Consider the following 25,721-nt stretch of genomic DNA (forward strand, 5'->3'; position numbering starts at 1 on the left):
CGGGTGGTTTTTCTTTATTTTTGTGAGGCAAATGTGTGTATTTCATATAGAAGCTCTATATATGAAATACATATTTGGTAGAATTACAAACAATTTTGAGAGACTTTACTGGACATAGAAATCTCAACCAATAACGGGGGACTGTTCGTGTGTGCCGTGTGTGGTGGTGATGTTGAACTCGACCTCCACGAGCAGTGAGGCCTTGGCGGCGTTAGTCATGGCGGCGTGTACCGTGATGCCCCACCCACTGTCCGACATCCAATGACCAGAGTTTGACACGGTCAGCTTCTCCTCATCAGCCTCCATGCTGTCGTACAAAGCCTCATTGGAGTGGGCGTTGTTCCAAACCTTCAATTATATTTTCATGTATTATATTTTTTCTTATGTCTTCGGGTAAGATAATGTGTTTAAAACAATTAAGAAGGTTCCAACAAATAATCAGCTTCCTATGAGGCCTAATGATCTATCGGTTTATATTTTTATCAATCTGATTAAAATTAAACGTTCTGAATCCGCTACCGCTTCTCAAACTCTTCCCGTAGCCTGTTGGAATCACGGCCAAACAGTCCTTGTCGTCCAAAATACACTCTAATATCTCTTCCTGTTCTTTTTTAAAGCTTTTTAACGTTGAATAACTGGAGGACTTCTTCGGACGCCATTTTGAAACTTCAACCGAGTTGATTTTAGAAACACGAAGCTGATTGGATAATTCTGAAATGTTTATTCATATTTGAAAGGTCACACTGACGTGACCCTGCATGGGATGTTGTCAGATGTTTGAGAAGCGGCAGCGGATTCAGAATTGTAATTTTATAGTCATTTCGTTAAAGTTTTAAATGTCTATTCAACGATTGATTCATATCATGTTTCGCTTACTATTAAATCAATGCAACCGAGCTAATGCAGCGTTAATAGAAATCAAGATTCACCTGAACATGGAGTTCATTAGAGTATATCCCATAAAGGAATGGAACGCTCCAGAAAACAGCAACTTGGTGATTAGTACCGGAAATGGTGTAGGTCAGCACACCGGAAGTTCCTGAAGTTGCATCTTAATCAAACATATATTAGAACCTTAACGTAAATTTCGTAAATCAACTGATTTCAATATTCTGGCACAGAAAGTCTACTTACATGCCGATTTTTCGAAAGTGAAAATTCCCGCTTCACCGGCAGGCAAATATCTTGGAAGGGGATCACGAATTACGCCATGAGACAAATACCACGTGGGGTTGATGAGCTTTCGGTTTCCAAGATTCTTAAATCCAATTACACAAACGCGGGAAAAATCGACATTGTCGGCAATTCCTTTAAGGAGGCCGAATGTTGCAGTAACAGCAGATATAACCCCAACCACTAAAATGGAAAATGGTCAAAGTAAAGTTAAGATTTTTTATTCAAATTCTTCGGTACATTTTTGTAGGTTTCAAAAAATAATAGAGCTTTTGTCCTAATCATGAGCTGACGATAAAGAGAAAGGACAAACCACCCATAATTCATTTAAAATTGAATTGAACAATATTGGTCCGGTATATGATCAAGCCAAAAAGCAAAGAAATATATAAGTTATAAAATTCAGTACACTGTGACATGATAATTGTACATGTATACAGTTCTGTACAAATCTGTACCTCGTTTCTGGGGAACGCCTGCTCGTGTTAGTTCCCGGAAGCCTGGGTTGGTCCTCATCAGATCCGCGTGATTGACCACCATTTTGTCGGCGACGCGCGCCTCATGTTCCAGTCTGTGTGTCTCCTTGTTGGACTTTCCAAGACAGTGAGCCAAAAATATCAGGCTAAAATCAAACAGAGAGTCCCAAAATTCAGTTAAAATAAAACAGAGCGCCACAAATAACTTACTTAAATTTAACTAAGAGCCACAAATATCAGGTTTGAAAAATCAAACAATAAACCACAGACATCGGTAAGAATAAAATAAACATAAGCCCACAACTACCAGGTTAAATACCTATGAATCGGAAGCCGTAAATATCAGGTTAAAATTAATTTTGAACCACAAACATCGAGTAAAAATCAAACGGTGAGTCACAAAAATATGGCTTATATCAAACAATGAGCCACAAAGATAAGACTTAAATCAAAATCAGGCTGAAATCAAACAGTTAGCCACAAAAAAAGCAGGCTAAAGTCAATCATTTAGCCACAAAAAGGGCTAAAATCAAACAATAAAACACACACATCAAACTAAAATTATACAGTGAGCATTAAATGTAACACTTAAGTCAAACATCGAATAATGCGCTATGTGTCACTTGATATATCTATTAATACAAAATAAAAATGTAATATATATTGATACAATATGATTTTGTAACATATGATACGACATTGTATCAAGGTATGGTATTGTATCATATAATGAAAACGATATTGTATCATGTTAAACATTATTGCATTTGATCACATAATAAAATAGCATAATATAAAATATATGATATAATATAGTATCATATGATACAATATCATATAACAATACATCACAATATTGTAACATATGATATTATATTGCATTATATAGTATTATATGAATAGTGCCTGTTTGGGAGGGTAACAGTTGAAATTGACACTCCGAGAAAACCATTGTCAACCGACGCGAAGCGGAGGTTGACAATGGTTTTCGAGGGGTGTCAATTTCAACTGTTATCCTCCCAAACAGGCACTATTTATTTTGTTATACTGAATGTCTTAATTTTTATGAAAATTTTACTGCTTTTATATAGGAATAACGTGAATTCTACAGCGAACCGTACGCGCATAATTTTCGCGCATGTAACATTTTTTATTGTTTTCCCTTGGACTGAAATGTCACATTTTCATTGGTTTAAACATAGCACGTGATTGCCTCATATATCTCTATATTTGTTCTGTGAGAAATAATATTAGGCAATATGGCCGTCATTGGTCGACGCTTCGCTTATTCATTTCGACATTTCATATTATTTTATACATAAACTGCATGCCGTAAGTTCTTAAAGTATTTGAATTTTTTTTAAAATTAGAGTAGTTGCCCTTAGAATATTGACGTCACATTGTTTTGTCTGGAGCAGAACAAAATGGCAGCGTCGAAATTTGCTCAAATCTCTACAGAGGAAAGGGAGAAAACATTTAAAATTGAATAGCAACAACACATTGTAAGTAAACATGGGTGAAGCAAAGATTTTGAAAGAGTATTTGAAAGGTGAATTTGAAAATTTTGAAGAGTTTAAATGATGATCGAGTTAAATTGGACGAGATGTTAGGCATCTTATACATGGCTTTGCTTAGATCATCGCTATTTGTGAATAAATATGTCGCTTGATAGTCCTCGAGAAAACAAAACACTTATTAGGTTAGTTACTGACTCACTACGGAAATATATCGGGTTGATCAATCTCATAGAAGGCTCGGCTTCGCCTCGCCATCTATGAGATTGATCAACCCAATATATTTCCGTAGTGAGTCAGTAACTAACCTTATAAGTAATAATGTTACCCGTTGCTAAGTGCGTTGCGAACGCTGAGGGTAATAGAAAATATTATTAACTGCGTCTTAACCAATCAGATTTCAGTATTTAACATGAAAGTATAACAATATATTGTATTGTGTGATATTGTATCATTATGACACATAATATAATATTATATAATATCATGTCATATGATACAGTATCATATACAATATCAAATTATATGAATATCATGGCATACAATATCATTTTATACAATATTGTATTATAATATACAATACTACATATAAAAATATCATATGATACAATATCATATCAAATTTACAAAAAAGTGATACAATATCATATCGTATTATGTGATTTTTTACATTATAATATATGATATAATATTGTATCATATAATACAATAGTGTATCATAGGAATCATGTTATATCATTTAGCAACAAACACATCTATCAAGCAAGTTTGAGTGAGGTAGGAGTCTTTTTAGCATCCTTGATAATGGAGAGCAGGCTCTGCATCTAAAGCTACCTCTGCGATTCATTTACATCATAGTTAAATCAACTATGCAAGTTTGAAATAGGACTATTATCTATTAAACATGTGACCTGTTCCAAAAAACTAAACCTTCTTCAGCATCCGAAGCCCATGGCTCTAATTCAGTATCCACACCTGTCAAGTGCATCAGAATCACAAGATGCATCATCTATTCAAATTTGATAAAGATTGAACCAATAACAACTAACATTTGTCTATCAAAGTGCACCTGCTCTAAAACCTTTAACCTCGTCCAGCATCCGAAACCTATGAATGATATTCAGCCTTAAAGATTTTCAGGAGCATAAGTATCATAAGACGCAACCTCCTTGCAAGTTTGGTGAAGATGGGACCAGTTATATATAATTATAAGATATAATCATCAGAAGGCATGTGCTCCAAAATATTTAAACCTAAACCTCATTCAGCATACGGAACCTACATGTACATGTATATATATGTTTCAGATTCAGCATTCAAGCCTGTCAGGTGTAAAAGTATCATAAGTAGCACCACTCATACATGTTTGGTGAATTCAGGGAGAGTTATAACTGAGATATGATCTTCAGAGGGAACCTGCTCCAAAAACTTCCTCCACTATTCTAAAATCAAGTTTAAACAGTTGGCGACAAAGCTACATGTTGTTAGTGTGAAATCAACTAATCAGATATTCACAATTGTAGATCTTACAAAATAAGCAGTGAACAAAGAGTATTTGTCCAGAATCAAGTAAATACCTAAGGAGGCTGGATGGTTACAAATTAACCATCAGATCAGATCTACCTGAACATTTGTTTAGCTGTGAATGAATATTTACTATAAAAAAAAAAGTCCATATATTTTACCTTTAAATGGACTTAGACATGATTTTAGATCAAAATTTTATTTTTTATTTTTTAAATATAAAATGGTTTATTTTCACATTTTAAATGTTTAAGTAAACCAAAATTTAAATGTTATATTTTAAGTTATAAGAGAGATACACAGGTAGGAATTTATTAGTATGTAAACATTCAATGTGTTTATAAAATATATTATCACAGAAGAAAGCAACATTTGACTGAAACTTATGACAATAAAACATATGTAAACAATAAATAACAAGCCTCGAGCTTTGTTTACAAAACATAGAATTCTACACTATGTATCTTGCTTATAACTCATTATCTGACTTTCAAAGTTTGATAAAGCATTAAAAATATAAAAAACAAAGATCAACTCACTATAACGTATAAGCTTAAACGGTCAGAGAGGTTTAGAAATGTCTTTATAAAGAAACTGACCTCTAAAGGCATTCAACTCGTTTAATGGACATCTTTTTTTTGAAATAGTCCTTGTATTTGAAAGAATGTCATCATTAATACAAATAAAGTGAAAAATTGACCAAGTAAATCCTACCCTATCCATACGATAACCCTGTGGTAAATCATTGTTAAATTTCCAACGAACAGCGCCCTGAAATTGTTGTATGGACAAGTAGTATCTCAGTGTCACCTCTGTGTCAAACCAAGATAAGGGTTCCTGGGAAGTCAGACAATGAGAGATAACTCTTGGAACGCATGTCCTCGTATGTAGTTTATATACATGTAACGTACTATAACGTCATGCCGAAAAGTCTTTAACTGATGAACATTTCCTCACGTGCAAAAGGAATAAAAAAAGTCGATGTAACATTTACTGCAAAGTTTCAAAGTTATTGAATTCTGTTAAGTTTATATTTTTTCCACAACGGTGTTAATACATGCAACACATTACTTACATGTATTCCAAATGTCTAGAATGATAATATAAATTGCAATTGTTGATTGGCTGCGTGAACTAGTCCTTACAATACATTGATGTAGTTGGTCATCTGAAGAGTTTCCATCTATAGTCTTTATTAATTATAGAAATGGATTGAACAACTTAAAAAATAACAAGAAGAAGTAAATGTGAAAACGTAACAGTTTATTAAATGAATATTCTGATGGCAAATAGGTAATATATTTCTGATCTGCTTTAATTTATAAACAAATTAGTGAAAATATAATTTCATGATAATTAATTTTTGCACGCAGTTGAAAACAAAACAATCTAGTAATACTTCTGCCAATAGTATGATAACACCCACAAGTCATAATTCAATAGTTATAAAACAATGTAAACACACTTATAGCACTTGCAAGCCTGTAATGAGGGACATCATTATTGTCCCCCAACATGCTTATCAAACTTTACTAAAAATGTGCACATGAAACAAAATTATTACAGTGTCCTTAATTATGAAAAGTTAGCCTTAAGTGAATACAAAAAAGAACACATTAGCAAAGCAAACATGATCTAGGCAATCATGATGATGATTGACTTCGTTGTTCGGTTTCTGGGTCATTCCTGGCCAATGGCCACGTGATCACCCTAAATCCGGGCTAGTACAGCGGAGGTCACTGCTGTGTTGATTCCACATTTTCCTTGCCCGCGGAGCATTCGGAAGTACCCATTCTCGCCCCATTTTGGACCCCATGAGTTTTTGATCTTCCAGTAGTCTTTTGTTCCAAATATAGATTTTTCCGATCCATATCCAACCAGCAACACAGCTGAAACAAACAGATTAGCAGTGGTTACTCGAAATTTCTTCAACTTTCAACTGGTATAAATATGCTGTCAATAAAACTTCTGATAAAATAATATCTCAAAATTACAACTTTCTTCGTATTTATTCATTTATTCTCAGTATCTTTTTATTTATATTTCTCTGTGGAAAATATTCGTCTGCATGAAAATATCATAAGACATGCATGGAAAATGCACAATAAACACAAACCATGATCTAAATTCTTTGGATCACAAACGAATGAGGGCGGATCAAAGACTCCGTGGTGATAGAACTGTAAAAGCTCGGCGTTCAGCGCCACAGACAGGGGGCCGAGCTTGATCAGCTGTTCGGCGATCGATGTCTCGTTCTATAAAACACAATGTATTCTGAGGAGAACGTGAACTTCATATTCGTATTTCAATCTTAAATGTAGTATGTGTTCTATTATTAGAGACCAAACTATAAAGTAACTTTTTACGGCCACATTTTGAAGAGTCTTTCTTTGTTTGCCCTCTTTGTTTAAACTTTCGGTCAGTAGGTAATTTATATAATTAAAAGAAATATCGGTAAATTCTTTTTTTAACGTGCACAACGATAGAAAATTACAACATGTATGCAAATGATAAGAGTTAAGCGCGAACAAATAAAAATTGGTCCATGCCGTGGTTTACAGATGGACTGCCCTTCAATTTTATCCATATACAATACCTATATTTGTTTTGCGTCGGACTAGAATGTCTCGACGTCATTGGATGAATCGCGTCACGTGGTTGCCTTTCAAAATTTATTTACACAGCAAGCTTTAAAATTTATACGGCAACATGGCGGACGTAACGTTATTTGAGCTGAATTTTTATTCAAACTTCAACCATACCTTTAATTCTTAAACCCCAATATGTTTAGAGTGACCCCCCCCCTTTGCCCTTGACGTATTGATTTGCACAGACAACTGATGAGGAAGGTAAAAAATTAGAGATTTAATCTATAAATTCAATTGTTATATATTATACAAATATTGACTGGGGTTGAGGGCAACATTGATTATATTAGCCCCCGAGGGACGAAATATTGCCCGACGCGAAGCGGAGGGCAATATTTTCGTCCCAAGGGGGCTAATATAATCAATGTTGCCCGAAAACACAGTCAACATTTGTTTTGTTATATGAAGAAACAAACCAAAATTTAAGAAATTAATTGAAAACAGATCGCCGTAATTTTCTCAGCTCAACAAAGAATTCACGAATTCAATTTTGTGCAAAGTTCATTTCCAAAATATCCTCAGCATCAAACGGTCACTTGTGATATTCCGCCGACCGTAAGAATTATCAGACAGGTGTTCTACCTGATTTTACTTCACAGTAATTCGCAAATCCTTATATCCGTTATGATAGCAAACCGTTGCATTGCGCGTTCGTTGTTTACTTGCCTTGACTGACTGTCTATTATGACGTCACCTTGTTTTGGAGTCGCGAAGAATTATTTACGTCACCGTTTACGAATCAACAAATCAGAGGCGATTATTTGAAATAGAGGGAATGTTCTCTAGATATTATTCCTAGCCGGTCAATATCTAAAAAATATTGACCGGTCAATATTTTTCGGACGAGCTGATATTACAATTATTGACTATTCGTCTATATAGAGTTATATAGTGAGAATATACTACTGAATATAACAATATCTTTTGTTTGTCTATAAAACTTTATATCCTCGATAAAACAAAACACTTATTAGGTTTGTTACTGGCTCTTTACAGAAATTTGTGCTGTCGGTAAAGTCTCGCCTTCTACGGACTTTACCGACCCCACAAATTTCTGTGAACAGTCAGTTACAAACCTAATAAGTAATAATATTGTAACGTCTTTATGTACCTGGTCAATTGCCTTCCACGACATCACCTTCAGTCCGGGGTGGAATTTGCTGACGTCAAGCTTGGTCACGCAACTCTGGGACATGTTACAGTAAGGTATGGGCGGACCGCAGAGCGTCGTGTTGTATCCGGGGGCGGGGCATACCTCACAGGTGCCCGGAGCGCCACCTAGACCGGAACAGTACCAGTAGTCTTCCCATGTCTCTAGACCACCCTGTAAGGTTTGAGAGGGGCACGCCAAATAAGAAAACTTATTTTACAAAGGTTGAGGGATGCAAATGTAAGAATGTAGATCAGGAAATTCAATCTTCATTTTTCGTAGTAAAATATGTACATGTATTATAAATCGATCTGCTACTCACGGCTCTCATGATGTATTGATAAGCCAGAAACGGCCAGCCTCCAAACACGCCACAGTCTGCCTCTCCCCTGGAAAGATTACGTGGATTACTATGACTGTAATGTTCTTTAATTGTCTGTTATATTTTCTTTATCTAAAAACACACTCTCGTCTTTAAGATTCATGTGAATACCCTCGCTTTAAGCATCCTAAACAAAGGGAGCTACGTGTACAAATATATGAATGCCTTTCTCATAAGCATATTCACACCGATTACAAGCTTAGAATTGAAGGATTAATAATCTTTTCCAATTTTTAAGAATTTAAATAACATTTTTCTGAAAAACATTTAAAACTATGTGAAAAATATACATGTAAGAACAAACATCGATATCGTCAAACTGAAGAATATAAATCAGAGACTCTGTCAATACGGGGAGACCAGTAAAACATGGCTCAACGTGTTTTATGTGTTTTCTGTCTATCGGAAACACCTCATCATTATAAATAAAAACCGTAACTGACAGGCGATCTGCCGGAATATGGTGTGCTTTGGTACAAATGGTTTGGTAACAATTATTACTTCACCATTAGTTGGGAAGGAGACAACCGCATCCAGGCCCCGATTTCTTATTCTACCAGGCGATCTTTTTTCGGGGGGGGGGGGGGGGGGGGTGTAATGTTGTTATTATTATAAAGTAGCACTCGTAAATCACGTGATTTCTTACTTGGCAACATCCTCCATTCCATCACAGTCGACAATCTGTTCCACTGAGAAATTGGTCAAAGGTTTGCCCATCATCGCCCATTGTCCCTCTATATTCCCGATGGCGCTAATTGGATTGTAATAAAGGAAAATATAAACCTTCAATTCAAGTCGTTTCTTTTCTTGCCAGGTATAGAGACAAGCAAGTAAATACAGAAACCGAAAAGATACTTCGTGTTTCTTTATCCCTTGTTTTAGGGATATCATAGTCAATTTATTCATATAAAACTGTATTACAGCTTAACTGTAAAAAAAATATTTTAAAAAACTCTACATGCAATTGGAGTTTATAAAAGTTTCTTTAAGCTATCACTTCACTTAGTAATACCTAAAAGCCCAGCATGACCCAGCAGCGCCTACAACAAACAAGAAAATTATTAAAGCGTTTTGTAATAACTTAGAGCACTATGCAACATACATAAAAATATCAACTGTAACATATAGAAAATATAAACTGTAGCATTTTGTGACATATAAAAAAAGAATTGAGCTTTGTGTAACACATACAAAAATGGAACTAGTATATGATTTGACTACCTTCTAGAAGTCAGCATCTTAGGACTAGAAAGCATTAACATTTAATATACATTATCCGATCTCCTATAAGCCTTTTTCCAAAAGTTGATTAATATAAAACAGGTTGACAAATAAAACGCAACAAATTCTGTCGACAGACGGGGTCTGGAGTGTGTCGGGATGTCTTTGATATATTTTATACTAGAATTAAATGTGAACTTTTTAAAACTTTAATTTAACTCAGTGAAAATATCCGCTCATTTTTACGATTCCACCACTGTAGATATATTTATGTATGTTTTCCACAGAATCTTACTTTCAACCACAAAATTTGGGGCGATTCCAAAAATCGAGGAAAAGCGCAATAAAATGAAGCGGAGTTCCTAACTGTCAATTCAATTTACAATCTTCTTCCCCACGTCAACATGTACTCACAAATGTTCGTGGTTGTTTCGGAAATATCAAACAAATTGTTCATCAAAATCATATTCCTGACAGCAACAAGACGCGATGGTTTTACATTTATTCTGTAAACATCACTAAATACTTAGAATGCAAAATAATTTAAACAAAACACTTAGAAACCATGATCGTATTGTTAAAAACTTTCCTGAACAGCATTCATGCAATATATTCTGGAACTTTTTTTATCAGATAATAGTTACATTTTCCAGTGTCTTTGCCTGTGGTAACACTACGTATCGATTTTGGACTATATAACCCATAACTACAAATGACGCCAAATTGAGGCGCCAGCGGGGTTTGCTTATATATATTTAAATATTTAATCGTACGATGGCTCAAAGTTATATAAATATAAGTAATAAAGAATCATTCTTTGAATATTATGAAGTGATAATTTCGGTCGGGGCGTGATCAAATCTATCATAAAGCCCTTCGGGCTTTATTGGATTTGATCACGCCCCGACCGAAATTGTCACCTCATAATACTCAAAGAAGGATTCCTTGTTCCTTAAGGTGGCTCACTACACCTTGAAATATTTTCTCAAATCAGCAGAAAATTGCTTGATTATAATAGATATCAGAATGGATAAGAAGTATTTAAGTCAAATAGGCAAAAGGATGTGCAATTTTGGATGAAAAATTACTTTTTCGAAAATTTAATTCAGTAAACATATACAAAAGCTCCAGGCGGATTCGAACTCATGATCTGCGGTTCAGAAGACCATTACCTTAACCACTGAGCTACGACGATATACAATACAATAAGTCTGGGTGTAGTGAGCTACCTTAAGTGGTTGTACAAGTCAATTTCACACAAAGAAATATGGAACAATTTGTACACTCAGATAGTGCTACAGTTATGTGTTATTCCACTTCTCTTTCGGTTTGTTTTGTTTGGGGTTGACCGTTCTTTTATCAAGGAAGAGATATTTGCGGAACCCTAGTACTATTTCGTTTTAAAATGATTGCAACAATATTCGTAACAGTGTTTTTGCGAAAATGCAAAATCGCTTTGCAAAACGTACAGGACTTAGAAAGACAGTATATTCACTGTTACTAGTTGTTATGGTCTTGTAAAAGTACATTGTACATGGAATACAATCCTCTGACCTTGATCTTTGACAGCTGTCACCTTGCTCTGGTTTGTCCAATCAAATGAATCGGGAAGAGATCCCGATAGTGAACTTCTGACATATCTAAACAACAGATATTCTGTATGGTCAGTTTTGAAAGCTCAAAAAATAACAATTTATGTGCAAATAGCAGGCAATGAACAGGCAATGAACATTGATACGAATGGCAGAGAAAAAGAGATACATCGATGTGTTACATGTGTACAAGAAGAATTTTATTGTTTATCAAAGAAACATCGCTATGGGCAATTAGTAAACTATGTAATAATTAGGAACGAACGCACTAATTACAAGTTGTTGTAGTTGTTTTTGTAAACAAACAAACAAGGAAATGTTTTCAACCATGCGGACATAGCATTTAACCTTAAGGCACATTTTTAGGGCAGTAAACTACGAGTCATTGCTAACACAGCAAATAATATGTACAGCAAAGTTTTTTTTTCACTTATTTATTATTATCATTTTTTTTTGTTTATGCATGTATTCTCAAACTGTACTCTTTTAAGCGTTCTAAATTAGCTTAGCATTACAAGTCGGGGTATCGTCTAAATAAAATAATTGTTTACTGATTAGAATAACCAAAATAATCATTTACCTTTCCTTCTCAAAGACAGGTGCGCTTCTCTTTGGCATTAAAACTATGCGAGAGAATTCTTTCTGACTGAGATCTGCCAAGTGGTTTAAACCAAAAGTCGTCTTACCTCTGCAATTATAGTTAGTAATAATAATTTATGATACAGAAAACATTACATTGTGACAGTCACGCATTCAGACCGATTTTACAGGAAAAAAAATACATTCGAATTGAATTCATTGTATATTCCAAAACTTACAGCCTTGTGTACATACTTAAATGAAATATATATTAAATACTCATATTAATGATGACTTACTCCACTACTTCTTAAGAATCCCCCCTTTTTTTGTTAGTATAAAACTGCTTCTGAGAAAACCGAATAAACACCTGACCAGTTAAGAATAATTTGTCTACATAAAGATATTCGCATTCCTTGAATCATTAAAAATTAACGTATTATTAGGCAAAGTTAATGGCATTTAATAACAACCTTTATCATCTACACGCATCTAAAGGGGGGGGGGGGGGGGTGTTTACTCTGTTAAACGATCAATTTTTAATTCTATACTTTTGAGGTTTATTACGCGAGGATTACACATGCAATTTTAGCTACATTGAAAACAAAACTAACGAAAGACTTCAAAAGACAACTCAGTATTAAAAATAGTAATTCTTAATGTGATGACACCAATTAAGTTTTCTTATCTCAAAATTAAAGATAGCATAAACTGAAGGGAAAATGGACATGGCGGGATTTGGCGTTGGTACATCAAACCAGACTTTTGTGGTTAAGCAAGAACTACGTGTACCTCTAACCACACCTGTCATTTTTTATAAGTCGTTGCCGTGCGTTTTGTATTTTTCCGAAATTCTGGCTACAAGTATAGTTATACTCGCATAAACTACCAAAGAAAGCATTTTATTGTTTGATTTAAACAATATGAGCTTTATAGCCATACTACCTGTACATGTAATTTCTCTGTCAGTGGAGTGAGGACGATAATTGGTATACATACCAGTGATTACAGGTATGGTCATTCACTGATTGATACCTGTCAGGTAACTGTCAGTCCGTGATTCATGACCACTTCTACTTACAAGTTTACATGTTTACAAGGTGTTAATAGTCTCAAAGGTGACAAAATTTCCCATTTCTGAACTTTATATGGTGCAAATGTGCTTCATCATTTTCATTTATAGTTAGTGATATGTAGTTATTAATGAGTACAACAAACTCTGGTTTATAATGCTATATTAATAAAGTTACCATTAATAAACGAATTCATGTATGAATATGTATGAAAGGAAGTTATTGATTATTTTTACAATAGCTCAATACTTTATTTAGCTATATGGTAACAAGACCAACTTTGTATTATTCATAAGACAAAATAACAGAAGATATCAAATCGACATTTTATAGTGATTGTAAAGAAATGACACACTGGGTTGAAACTTTGGCGCCCCCTATACTAAGAGCGGTCACTTACTGGAACTGGCCATTCAGTTCGTTGATGACCTTCAGATTTTCCAAGAACACCTTGAACTTGCTGCGCTCTATCATGTGATTTCTGTATATCTTGTTGTGCTCGCTTTTCCATTTTCTAAAACAGATATAAGATATAAAATAAGAAAGGTTTTTGTACAGCTAGTGGATGAAAAGATTACTTAGCGTTCCTTTTAAACTTGTATTTATTTTAGGTCTTTAATAACTATGATTATTTGATTATTTTTTACTGAAAAATTCAATTACCAAGTGCAGCAGGTAAATATCTTGTAACTGCTGACAACATTATGAGCCATCTTAAATCAAGAGTTGCTTGTAGAATTTTTTTTTTCTTCATTTAAAAATAATGGCACCACCTGATTTCCCTTCAATCGCAACTTCTCGGGCCTTTCCGGCAAGCTCGGAAAAACACCTCGAATGTATTACCTAGGCGTCCATGACAACCCCCCTTTTTATAAAACTTGATATAAATACAACACATTTTACGATCTGTTGAGATGTAAGCTAGACTTCATTAAAGTAAATGATATACCCTGAAATATAACACAGAAGCGATTTATAAGGCTGCCTAGCCGATACTTATTTTAATGGGAGGCGACTCCATTTTGTATAAAATTCTAACATTCGGTAATGTTAATACATTCGAGGTGTTTTTCCGAGCTTGCCGGAAAGGCCCGAGAAGTTGCGATTGATTTCCCTTCAACACTTACTGGAAAATTGGTAGCGCGGACTCCGCATCCTCGGGGTATTTCTCACATCTGCAAAATTAATACAATATTAATATATAAAAAATACAACTGAAATGTAAAATTGGGTCGATTGTGGCGCTTTGTAGCATTTTGTAACATATAAAAGTCATTGCTCAATGGTGATTGGATGTCGTCGGTCCTATGACACACCAAGCGGTGCAAACAAATTGAATACCGCGCGTTAGCGATTTATGATAATTTGTCTGCACCGCTTGGTGTGTCATACATAGGACCGACGACATCCAAAAATTATATTTAAATCTTCATACTGATGTCTATTTTTATGAAATATTGTGTATTGCCGCTATAAAGTTCATTTGTAGTTTTACTCGGCAAATTTGAACATTTCAGCAAATAGTATTTTTACAGTATTTTCAGAATTTTCTTATATAAGTGTCCAAAATGTACTTTCCTAAGTATGATCATACAACGCAGTTTGATTGTAATCCTTAAGTTTATGTACGTTAGACTCTCCTACCCACAGCGGCCCAGCCATCCTAAAAATATCTACATGTACATGAATATGGTAGATTTTCTTAAAACTTTGTAGGTAAACTTAAAGTCGTTTTGAAATAAACATTAATTTACTTTTATCAAATTTAAACAAAGTATAGCCGTGTTACTTTTATTTGATAAACTAAATTTAGTACTTGTAATCGATAATCTTATAATATGAAAAAACCCAAACAGTTTTTCTTTTGCGGTTTTACACAGAAAAACCAAGTCGGACTTCTTTCTTTTATAATGAGTGTAAATTAAGCGCAGTTTCATAGAATTTAGATCAAAATTTTATTTTTCATTATCTATGTATAATGTGGTTTATAATTACTAACGCATTTTGAGAGAATTGGCCAAAATGTGAATGTTAGAAGTCAAGTAACAAGCGAGACACAGAGGTAAGAAATCATTGCTTGGAACGAGACAATGTCTAGCGTGTTACACATTTTCATGATCGAACGTGTAGTTTTGCAATCTACCTATTGATGGTTGTCAACACCGCGAGACAATATAGATGTATTTATAAATTCACACTGTGCCAACATTTTCAAATTCTTAATTTACTATCTTCTGAAACTCTCTTTTCCCATCTTCTGAAATGGAAATTCTCAACTCCTATCTGGCCGACTTCATTAGTCAACTTGAGCATTGAAACTTGGTATCTACCTGTGTATATACCCGCGCGTACTTCTCAATATTAACGCACAGACTAGAGATTGTTTGCCATAATGAGTTACATGTATAAGCTAAAATGAATGCCGAGAAATTAAGTACATGTACATATATACTTGTCCATATGGGTCAACCGTCAGCTATATGTCTGCCTAGGTTACTATGTAAATAAAAACTGGGCACAAAACCTGCTCTATGTACTGCTACTGTTTCATGCATGTCATGTTTCTATTACATGTAGTACAAAAAGACGAGGTGTTAATAATACATGAAGGTTGATAGTAGTCTAAAAGTTAACTAGTAGTCAGATACTTGTTTAGTACTTTAAGTTTTTGATGAAAAACGGGAAGTGTGTGTGGGTGGGTGGGTCACATCGTCATAGGTGCAGATCTCTGGTCGTCCATCCAAAGTTTTTTTTTCAGACCAGTGAGCTACAGATAGCTAACATTTACTCCTTAATCATGCATCGCTTGGCAAAATCTTTAGAAATTATGAATAACCAGAAATTGGCCTGGAATAGCTTATTCGACTTCTGGATGACAAAACTTAACCCGAGTCTCCTAGCTCTGACACAACTGCCCCCCCCCCCCACCCCCCCTCCTCTCCGCAGCGTTTAAACGTTATAATAAGGACCTTTATAAGCCCAGGCGGCCTTAAACGTCGAAGACGGGTTCCGGATCTGACCCATCAGGGATTACTCACACAACGCCGATAATTAAGCAACTGACCACATCTTAATTATAAATTCATAAACCTTTGAAGAAAAAAACCCACTGGGGTCAGCATAAAACTATGCTACAAGGTATCTCCTAAAACTGTGCTCTGCAGAAAACGTCACCTTGCCAGCCATGGAACACATCGTCACTCTTGGCTAACAAAGATGAAAATACACGGAGAAAATCAAAATTAATGTTGTCCCTTGGTGACCCACAATGATTGTCTAGTGAGGTCAGCAAATCTGCGATATATCCCCCAGCTCCGACCCAACGGCCTGCACGAAACCCCTCCTCGTCTGTTAATGCACTTTAAGAATTATTATCTTTTTGGTGATCAAAGAAATACGTAATCATTACCAGACAATAAAATAGCGATAGTCGGCATTATATAACACCATTATGAAAGGGGCCTCGATTCGCTGTATAAGGCGTTGCTCTCCATCAATCAAAGTCACCGGGGCCCCGTCCGTGGTCAGCTGACACAGAAATAGCTGTCCCTCACTCCCGGTCCCTTACTCCAAGAGGATTCAACTGAATTCAGTTGCATTGTTAAGGTGAAATAAATGCATGTTGTTATTTTCATGCATGGGATATATATATGTGCGCTTACCTTATAAGTGGAGAAATAAAGGCACAAAAAAGGAGGCACAGTAATATTCGGAATGTCATCTTCTGAAAGCGCTGGGGTAAGTTTCCTCTGCAAATAAAGAGAAATGAAAAATGCATGAATGACAGCATATGCTAAATCCGTAATGGAAATAAAGATTAAACATATGAAATATTAAGATGAAACATTAAAGCATTGATCAGCGCACCAATAGACTTTCTCCTGAGTCTGGTTGTATTACGTATGCATCCTACCGGGTTACTCTGTGCCGATAGTCGCACATGATAGAGGAGATAAGTGGTCCTTGTTATCTAGCTGTCAAAGTCCGATCTGTTTGTGTTTTTAATTTCGTACATTATGATATCCTAATGACTAACCAAATACAGTTTTATTGGTGGTTTACGATTGAATTTTCCCCTCAATAATAAAAATAAAATAAAAAATGGTAAATAAATAAATAGCGAAAACGTTTAATACATATATGTGATTACCGCGTTTTAATTAAATTTTCTTTTAAACTCTCAAAAATTGAAATGATGAATAATTAAATATTTATATTCTTTTCATTTTACACCGATTAATGAAAATGATATTTAAAAGAAATTCACAAAAAAATAATTTGGGTGGTGTTTGATTTTGATAAAAGCTTTGATCGAAACCCCTAATAAAAGAAATCTTAGTGGAGACATTGCAATAATTGCATACTACAAATATTAGTCAAATATATATACCATAGAGGTAATCATGTTACAAATACTAGTGTCTTCGCAGTTCAAGAATTTCAGGAGAGAGGGGATTTTATACAATGAATTTACCATACCGAAAGAGAAAAGTACATGTAAAGCTAAAATATTCCCAATGATATTACATTAAATCTGGTGATTACTTAAAATAAACAAAATAATGAAATTGAGTTTTTACACTGAATAAACAAACTAAAAATATCTTTAACACTGAAAAAAAATCTTTTAATGAAAATAAAAAAAAACTGTGGAGATGCCGGGGATTGAACCCGGGGCCTCTCACATGCGAAGCGAGCGCTCTACCACTGAGCTACATCCCCTGTGCTAAACAGCGAGATAGATTTACTATATCTGTATGCGCTATTGATAAAGGGATCTATAAATAGAATATATCAACAAAGGCTGAAGCGTAGCCTATACAGACCGATTAAATTGTAGTGCAAACGAACGACACATATGTAAAATTTACACTTGCACAAACAATTCTAACTAAGATAAAATAATGAATTCAATTAGTGGTCGTGTTTGCAGCTGATCATTATGTGAATACGCGATATCGCGATACACGAAAATCACATGATTTTTAACTTAAGTCTGCATTGTTTTGTTCATAGTTTATCTGTTACAGACAAAAATAGCCTATTCAAAGAAATCATTTAATGCATTCTTTTCAACTATGCCTGCATGCACTTAACGTTACATGTTTACAACTTACTTGTTTTAAATATTGGTGATCTTGTTTATCTCTCGTTTGTTATGATCCATTACACGGTACAAACTTACTCCCTCGTTCAGCATAGAACTTATTTTATTAAACTTTAATTGTTTATCTAATAATTTGAGATTTTTAATAGTATTTCTCTATGGCATAAAAATTTTCCACTTCATTTTGTGTTTTATAGAAAGATTTTACACGAAGTATGGATCTGGATGAAAATATATCGGCCGGACAAAATTGGCCAACAGAGAGGATTAACTGTTCTACTTGTGGAATTGTCGTAGCACTGTGCAATAGATGTTCATGCCGTATTAAAAACTACAACTGCCCAGGATGTACAAAAGTTTTGGAATCCTCCTATCGAACTTTCATTCAACCGCCCATGATTGAGTACTTCTGCACGTGCAATTTGGATGAACTCAACAATAAAACAAACAATGAGAACTCATCCACATACTTAGGCCAGCTTGTAAATATGTTTTCTAAATGCGTTTCTTTTTATTCTTTTTTCCCCATTGTTTTGATGACCTTTAAATGATGAATTACTTCCCCGGTAAATCACAATGATAAAATAACATGAATAATATGAAAGTGTCTTTTTCAGAATAAAACATTTATACCGGACGATTTCCTGGAAGTCGCCGTTGAGACTCCGAAAGAACCTAACGGCACTCCTCAAAAGGGTTTATAGATATACATACATTTATAAAATTTATTTTTAAGTTATAAAAAGTATTCTATTAAAACAACGAAATAATTGAATGTCTTTGAACTTTGCATTATGATTTTTTTTCAACATAGAAAACAACGTGAGCCTGGATAATTTTCTAAACTCAAAGGGGGTCCATAAAGAACGCAAAGTGTCTAACGCCTCCAGGTATCTCTCTCTCTCTCTCTCTCTCTCTCTCTCTCTCTCTCTCTCTCTCTCACACACACACACACACACACACATATACATGTATGTGTACACAGAGATCTGGTATGATACATGCACATACTAATCTGTTGTAGGAAGTTCTATGAAAATCAAGACAAACTGATAGCTGGATATGAAGAAGTTTACTTACAAAAAGACGACAAACATGAGAGATCTACAAAACTCCGGAAGAAGGCTACCTTGTACGCAAAAGTCAGCTTTGCTGTCAATGTGGTCAGTTTCCCATTAAAAACAGATTTATGACACTTGTCATTCCATCTATTTTAGCCCAGTCAGTCATATCCATCGTATTAAATAACGAGACCTTATGATAGTGCTGTCATAATGAAATGTTTACATTGTAGTCATAAAAAATTCTCTTATTTTGAGATTTGATTCGATGGAATTAAGGTATTTAATTGGGATTTACAGAAGGAGCGTAAATATACAGTATATGTAATTTTTAGTCGTCTGTTAAATACAACTAATTATACGAACATAGTTCTGTGTATGTCAGAATAACATTCGTTTAGGCTGTGTCTGTTCACTTCTCTAGACTTACATGCAACAGTGAATATTGCAGGCACGTAACATCGGGGGGGGGGGGGGGGGGGGGAGGAGTGGGAATTGGGAGGGGGATCACTATTTTTCGCAGCAATTTTTCTTATTTGAGGATGCATATAAATAAAATCAATTGAATTTTATGTTTCTTTTAAAATTTTTATCTAACCCCTCATCCACTTCACTCCATGGAAAAGGATTTTGTAGATTGACATATGTTTTGCATGTCAAGTTTTTTGGATAAGTCTGCCCCCTCACTTTAACCCGTTTGCATACAAGTACATTTCTTAGAGTCATTCTGATCTGTAGATTTTACTGGCCGCCAAGTTGACCGCTGCAGTGCTGTCTGGATCAATGGCCATCATATCAAGTCTCGTGGATAGCGTGGTGGATATAGCTTCCGGTCTCGTTGTCTGGGTAACGACAAAATCTATACGGAATGCCAACCGGTACAAATACCCAAACGGTAAATATTATATCTAGTAGACACGGATAAATGTGAACATTCAAAGACACTTCTAATAAGCATATGTACACGAAATTCTTTTTCATTGGCCCTCAGAAGGATTCTAAACAACAAGACTGAATCATAAAATGTCAGCAGAATCAAAATCATAAAATGTCAGCAGAATCAAATGTCTCATATTATTTCCTGGTTTTGACATGTTATCTTGCCAGTGCATGGCAAAAAATTCAAACGTCCATTTCGATCCGGAAAAAAATTGATACATACATGTAATATCTGTAAGAATGAGCTTCGGTCTGTCAAACCGAATGTTCATCTTCGCTAGGCAATGGTTTCAGTTCAAGTTGTTCATGGACTTAAATGGACTTAGTCCAATTAAGCATTCACAAAACGAATTAGATATACGAGTACTGTTAAAACTTCTAGTAGTTTACATGCAAGTTATTAATTAATTAATATTAATTCAACTCTAGGGCGCCACCTATTGGAACCGCTTGCGGTGATTCTTTTATCCGTAATTATGGGAATGGCGTCTCTACAACTACTGAAGGAAGCTGTGGGTAAAATCGTTTCCTTGTATTCCGGCAGCACGCCCCCACCGACAGTGGACTACCTCACCATCTCTATCGCAGGCTTCACCATAGGTGGGTTATTGCTTGAAAGGGACTGGATGGTCTACAAATTACTCGTCAGATCTACCGGAATTTTTTAGAAAACATTTTTATAGGGTTAAACTATTTCTAGTGAATAAAAAAATCATTAGACATGAAATTCACCATTACGAATATTTCCATCCATATTCAAATACAAAGCTCTCCTTCCCAACGAGGTTAATATACTTTTAAAGTATTTTATTCTACTTTTATTCGACCAATTTCCAGCCCTCTTATATGCAGGGCGAGCACGGTTCATCATACAGCTGTCATGTAAAGTTTGAATTCACTGGGTGGCAATAAATACAAAATTTACAGCATAGTTGTTATGTTGTAAATTTTGTATATTTACTGCCACTCGGTAAATGCAAAATTTACAACATGACACAGCAGTGATCTCTTCGATTTAGCCAAATACATTATATTTATATCTACATGTACCAAGTATTATTTCCTCTATTTCTTGCGGAAACTTATAGTTAATTCATACACCCCTGCGAATGTGTTCGGAATGTTTTCTTTATCGTTGCTAAGTTCGTAATAAATCCAGAGGTGCTCGAATGAAAGTTCACGAGACTTCACCGAGATTTGTTCAGTTCCTGTGAAATTTCGAGCGGAAGTATAAGTGTTCGGATAATATTCTCAAAATACGTAAGTACTGATCGTTTTTCATATCATATCCTACTTTGATTTATGTTAAAACGGGAAAAGCTTTTACGATGTATGTCTTATTTCACCATCTAGCAGTTATTTATATTAAACGATAATATTCAGAACAGAGTTATCGTTCGTGTTCAACCACGTGTAGAGTGGTTGAAAATATAAACATTGGGTTGCTTAAAAAATCATAGCCATGTTTGATGCTTGTGGTGTACAATACCATGTTTAAAAAAAAAATAATGGGTGTCTGTTTTGCATTAAAACTTAGTATATCAAGCCATTTTCAAGGAACAATCTGCATAAAATGGTATAGTCTGTTTCGCTATTGATGTTATTACTAGGTCAGGCGCGGATCGAAAATTAATCCTGAGGAGGAATCTCTTTTAAGCATGTTAGTTGTTGCAACAGGAGACAAAAATTAATTTTTGTATAGTCTCATTTATTTCTAGAACACATTTTATGCACCAATTAATGAAGATAAAAGTTTAAAATCAATAAATCTCTAAATTTTATATTTGACTACAAGAACCTAGATACTGTGAAATAGACTATATACACGAGGTACGAATTTTACTGCGAAACTGAAAGGGTCAAATAAAACCACGTGGTCTAAAATTTGAATGACAATAACATTCGCATGGGTGTCATAGCTCTATGGAAACAGCCAGACTGAAATCTGCACGCCCTATTTATCGATTGGTCTGAACCTACAGCGACCTAAGAGAAATCACGGACTGCACGAAATAATCATGATGATGCCAAACTCAAAGTCTCACAGGAGCTGATTTGACTGTTTCTTTTAGCTAACGTACTTATGTCTATTGACAGTAATTTAGTGAATTTTACTCACTTTTCGTAATCAATTTATAAATTGGTTTACAGAAAGATGTTAATATAAACGATAAACAAACGCGGGTTATGTATTTTTTCTTAAATGTCGCTACATTCATATCCCGAATGAATCAGAAAGCATTTTATTGTTTAACGTTGATGCTTTACCTTGTGAGTAGCAGATACTCATCCTAAATAAAACGATAGGAAATTTATAAGATTATGCCCCAAAAAGCAGACATTTAAAGTGGAATTGCCTATATTGATATTTATACAAATATGTATTTGCTGTAGGGTAGGTGGAGTCAATTTCGATACCGTATATCTGTCATTTTGCTTGCAAAAATCTATTTGTAACAAATTTAATGTGTAGGGAAATGGCGAACTTGTGCAAAAAGCCATTGTAATGGAAATACAATTAAATATGTTTAAGTCAAACCAAAAGGAATGAACAATTAAACTAAAAAAACAATGGTGACTAAATTGGATATTGACGCGGAACACTAAATACTACCCCATCACAGTACTCGCATCCACTAAATTAGCCACCCACGTTAAAATTCACGAGTATGAAGTGGTCCATCTCCTAATTTTCAGTGACAATTTTAGGATTTATACTTACTGTGCTTAAATCACGTCTGAAGGCTCAGCAAATTAACTTTTCTTGGTAAGTTTACTCATGTGTAAGTTTGCACACATAAGTGAATTTTCGTCGCATGAATGGGGTATTAGTTTGGAAATTTGAGCACATATGTGATAGCATCTTAAAATTAGTTTCTATCTGAATCAGTGTCTACTTGTATTTCAGTGGTAAAGTTTGTTTTGTTTGTGCTGTGCCGTCGCGTTAAAACCCCCACAGTTCAAGCTCTGGCCCAGGACCACAGAAACGATGTACTCTCCAATACATTGGCCATTGTCTGCGGATACATAGGTAACATCAGTCAATTGTAACTCAAGATTGTCCCTAACATCGGGAATGGTTAGATGTTTATGCTCAGGTATTGAATATGTACAGTGACAATTTGATAGTATTGCTATACCATCTAACAATTTGTCATTATCAGGATCAAGAGAAATCCAGAAGGAAATTGGAGAAAAATGTCTCATATACGTTGACCCGATCGGGGCCATCATCATATCCTTGTACATTGCTATTACATGGTACATAACAGGAAGAGGTATGTCTCAACTTTCAAGAACAAAACAAATTGAAAATATAAATGCTCTTTTGTATAATTCTGAGTATTCTGTCATTAAGTCTTCATGGTCTGTTTTCTCCAGATCTATAACTTTGGTCACTGATGAATACATATTGTACGTGTCCAGTTGTTATGATCGCCCAATATTTATCGTAGTACATAGGATTCCACTTAATCTGATAGCGGCTAATCGAATAACTCGGCTAATCTGATATAATATCAAAACACCGAACCATTTCTTATACATGTACTATAATGGTGTATAGGCGAGTTAAACAATTACTGTAAAATCATAGGCACCTGACGTTATATAATTCATTAATTCATCATTTTTTAAAAGATGTGGTCTCATATCTGCAACGGGTTTTGCATATATATGGAATAACCTTTATTTACTTTCCGCAATTATGATTTATTTTTCAAAATATCTGACTTGAGTAATGCGCAATTAACAGAGGGGCCATTGGAACAGTAGAATTATTCTGACAAAAATAGTGCACAACTTTTTTCATTTTATTATTCTGTTTTTCAATGAATATAATCTTTGGTATTATAATTAAATTAATGGATTGAATTCATTTAACTAGACATAAGTACTGTTCAAAAATATTTACATTAATGAAATGTTAATCAGCGTAAGTATAATATCAGGTTGTAATCCGGTTTAAAATCGCGAGGAGAGATTGTATTCATACGCACCAGATTTTGTGATTGGGTCTTCTGTGTTATGTGTAAATATTACTTTTAAAAAACAATCGATATAAATTTTAAAAAAATATACACCCTCTATATATATTTTTCATCAAGAAAAAAATATCTAACGTCAGATGCCTGTGTGTGAAATTCTCTCTCTCTCTCTCTCTCTCTCTCTCTCTCTCTCTCTCTCTCTCTCTCTGGTGGAATTACAGTTAATATAAACATATAAAAATGTTTTCATCAAGATCAAACCAAGTTGCTGACAGGAAGAAAAGCTGATTCATCCATTGCCAGTAAAGTAATTTGGATATCCATGAACCATTCCGATATAGAATCAGTGGATCACGTCATTGCATATCACGTGGGTTATGACGTAACAGTTGAACTGGACGTCTGTGTCTCTCCAGAACTACCCATTTGTAAAACACAAGAAGTGAAGAACTCCTTGAAATCCAAGCTGGAAAAAGTGGACAGTATAAGCAAAGTTTACATCAACATGGTCTCAAATTGTGAAAAGTTTTGTAGCAAATTATAAGATCGCGTGTCTCATAATTGTGTGATCCAGTGGCACTCCTCGTTTGAATAAGCATTTAAAACGATACAAAAATCAGCATCTCTATGCTAAAAATGACATGACATGTATTTTCGGTCATATAGTGGTCTGTTTTCTCGACTGGAAGTCTGACTTAGACATATTTTACATATTTCTAGATATAATTATAACTGACCATCAAGAAATATATAAACTTTTATGGAAAAAAATGAAACAAGGGTCGTTTTAAATTTCAATTATACCTCCGGCCGAGATCTGGAGCTATGAACATCTGGGGCAAGTTGCAGTCGTTGTTGATATATTAGGCAATGTAATGGGGCATTTTTATAAATCATCTTAATTAGTTGCGGACCGGCGACGATCATGATGAATTCTGCTAACAGCATGTACATGTTGTAACAATTGGATAATGATAAAACTATGTCTGAATTCTTTTTATTTTCCATAATACAAGTTCATGTTATAATGCTGTTGAATTTGATTACAGTGTATTTGACTGTGCATAAATGGCTTCAGTTGCATTACGAAATAAATTAATGACAAATAAACTTGTTTTGTTTTTCACTACACATGTGTACAGTATAAAACTTCCAGTCCTCAAATAAACGGGGAATAACCAGGGGTATGCGCGGATATAGAAGAGGGGGGGGGGGCTCCGGGAAAATTCAAATTTCCTAAATTTGCATTGTAAAATTACAGAAAATATGCTTCGGACCCCACCCCATCCAATAAAA

The 25,721-nt window shown here is 34.7% G+C and overlaps 3 protein-coding genes and 1 non-coding gene across 5 annotated transcripts; 1 reads left to right on the forward strand and 3 right to left on the reverse strand.

Annotated features, from left to right (window-relative positions):
* Position 1: 1 nt before the first annotated feature.
* LOC128188394 (uncharacterized) lies at positions 2-5,621 on the reverse strand. Its single transcript, XM_052859413.1, has 5 exons — positions 5,402-5,621; positions 1,632-1,795; positions 1,135-1,356; positions 930-1,051; positions 2-348 (listed from the first exon to the last, which is right to left on the reverse strand). The coding sequence occupies exons 1-5, from the start codon at positions 5,431-5,433 to the stop codon at positions 124-126; spliced, it is 765 nt and encodes a 254-aa protein (XP_052715373.1). The 5' UTR covers positions 5,434-5,621; the 3' UTR covers positions 2-123.
* A 312-nt stretch (positions 5,622-5,933) lies between these two features.
* LOC128188393 (procathepsin L-like) lies at positions 5,934-18,588 on the reverse strand. Of its 2 annotated transcripts, none has more exons than XM_052859411.1 (12): positions 18,450-18,588; positions 16,995-17,081; positions 14,460-14,507; positions 13,733-13,846; positions 12,261-12,368; positions 11,643-11,728; positions 9,880-9,907; positions 9,514-9,618; positions 8,808-8,874; positions 8,447-8,659; positions 6,804-6,942; positions 5,934-6,576 (listed from the first exon to the last, which is right to left on the reverse strand). In XM_052859411.1, exons 2-12 carry the CDS (start codon positions 17,051-17,053, stop codon positions 6,398-6,400), a joined length of 1,146 nt encoding a protein of 381 aa, XP_052715371.1. In that variant the 5' UTR covers positions 17,054-17,081; positions 18,450-18,588; the 3' UTR covers positions 5,934-6,397. The 2 variants fall into 2 exon arrangements, with proteins under 2 accessions (XP_052715371.1, XP_052715372.1); XM_052859412.1 differs by lacking the exon at positions 18,450-18,588 and adding an exon at positions 17,200-17,292.
* Positions 17,983-18,054, reverse strand: Trnaa-cgc (transfer RNA alanine (anticodon CGC)). Its single transcript has one exon. It is a non-coding gene; the product is annotated as a tRNA-Ala (tRNA).
* Positions 18,589-18,638: 50 nt separating the features above from the next.
* On the forward strand, positions 18,639-25,529 carry LOC128188392 (uncharacterized). Its single transcript, XM_052859410.1, has 9 exons — positions 18,639-18,921; positions 19,057-19,135; positions 19,254-19,329; positions 19,464-19,602; positions 20,239-20,395; positions 20,869-21,039; positions 23,348-23,470; positions 23,604-23,717; positions 24,680-25,529. The coding sequence occupies exons 1-9, from the start codon at positions 18,655-18,657 to the stop codon at positions 24,967-24,969; spliced, it is 1,416 nt and encodes a 471-aa protein (XP_052715370.1). The 5' UTR covers positions 18,639-18,654; the 3' UTR covers positions 24,970-25,529.
* The last annotated feature ends 192 nt before the right edge of the window (positions 25,530-25,721 follow it).

This window comes from Crassostrea angulata, chromosome 6 (assembly GCF_025612915.1).
Source record: "Crassostrea angulata isolate pt1a10 chromosome 6, ASM2561291v2, whole genome shotgun sequence".
In the NCBI taxonomy this organism is placed as follows: domain Eukaryota; kingdom Metazoa; phylum Mollusca; class Bivalvia; order Ostreida; family Ostreidae; genus Magallana; species Magallana angulata.

Excerpts from the sequence above, each read along its gene's own strand:
- LOC128188394 (XM_052859413.1), bottom strand. The coding sequence starts at position 5,433 with ATGATTTACCACAGGGTTATCGTATGGATAGG. Across the intron at positions 1,357-1,631 it reads AGGCGTTCCCCAGAAACGAG|TGGTTGGGGTTATATCTGCT; the intron begins GTACAGATTTGT and ends TTTCCATTTTAG. Across the intron at positions 349-929 it reads CTAATGAACTCCATGTTCAG|GTTTGGAACAACGCCCACTC; the intron begins GTGAATCTTGAT and ends ATATAATTGAAG.
- LOC128188393 (XM_052859411.1), bottom strand. The coding sequence starts at position 17,053 with ATGACATTCCGAATATTACTGTGCCTCCTTTTTTGTGCCTTTATTTCT. Across the intron at positions 13,847-14,459 it reads TCCGCGCTACCAATTTTCCA|AAAATGGAAAAGCGAGCACA; the intron begins GTAAGTGTTGAA and ends TATCTGTTTTAG. Across the intron at positions 8,660-8,807 it reads ATCAATACATCATGAGAGCC|GGTGGTCTAGAGACATGGGA; the intron begins GTGAGTAGCAGA and ends CAAACCTTACAG.
- LOC128188392 (XM_052859410.1), top strand. The coding sequence starts at position 18,655 with ATGGATCTGGATGAAAATATATCGGCCGGACAAAATTGGCCAACAGAG. Across the intron at positions 20,396-20,868 it reads CCGGTACAAATACCCAAACG|GGCGCCACCTATTGGAACCG; the intron begins GTAAATATTATA and ends ATTCAACTCTAG. Across the intron at positions 21,040-23,347 it reads TATCGCAGGCTTCACCATAG|TGGTAAAGTTTGTTTTGTTT; the intron begins GTGGGTTATTGC and ends CTTGTATTTCAG.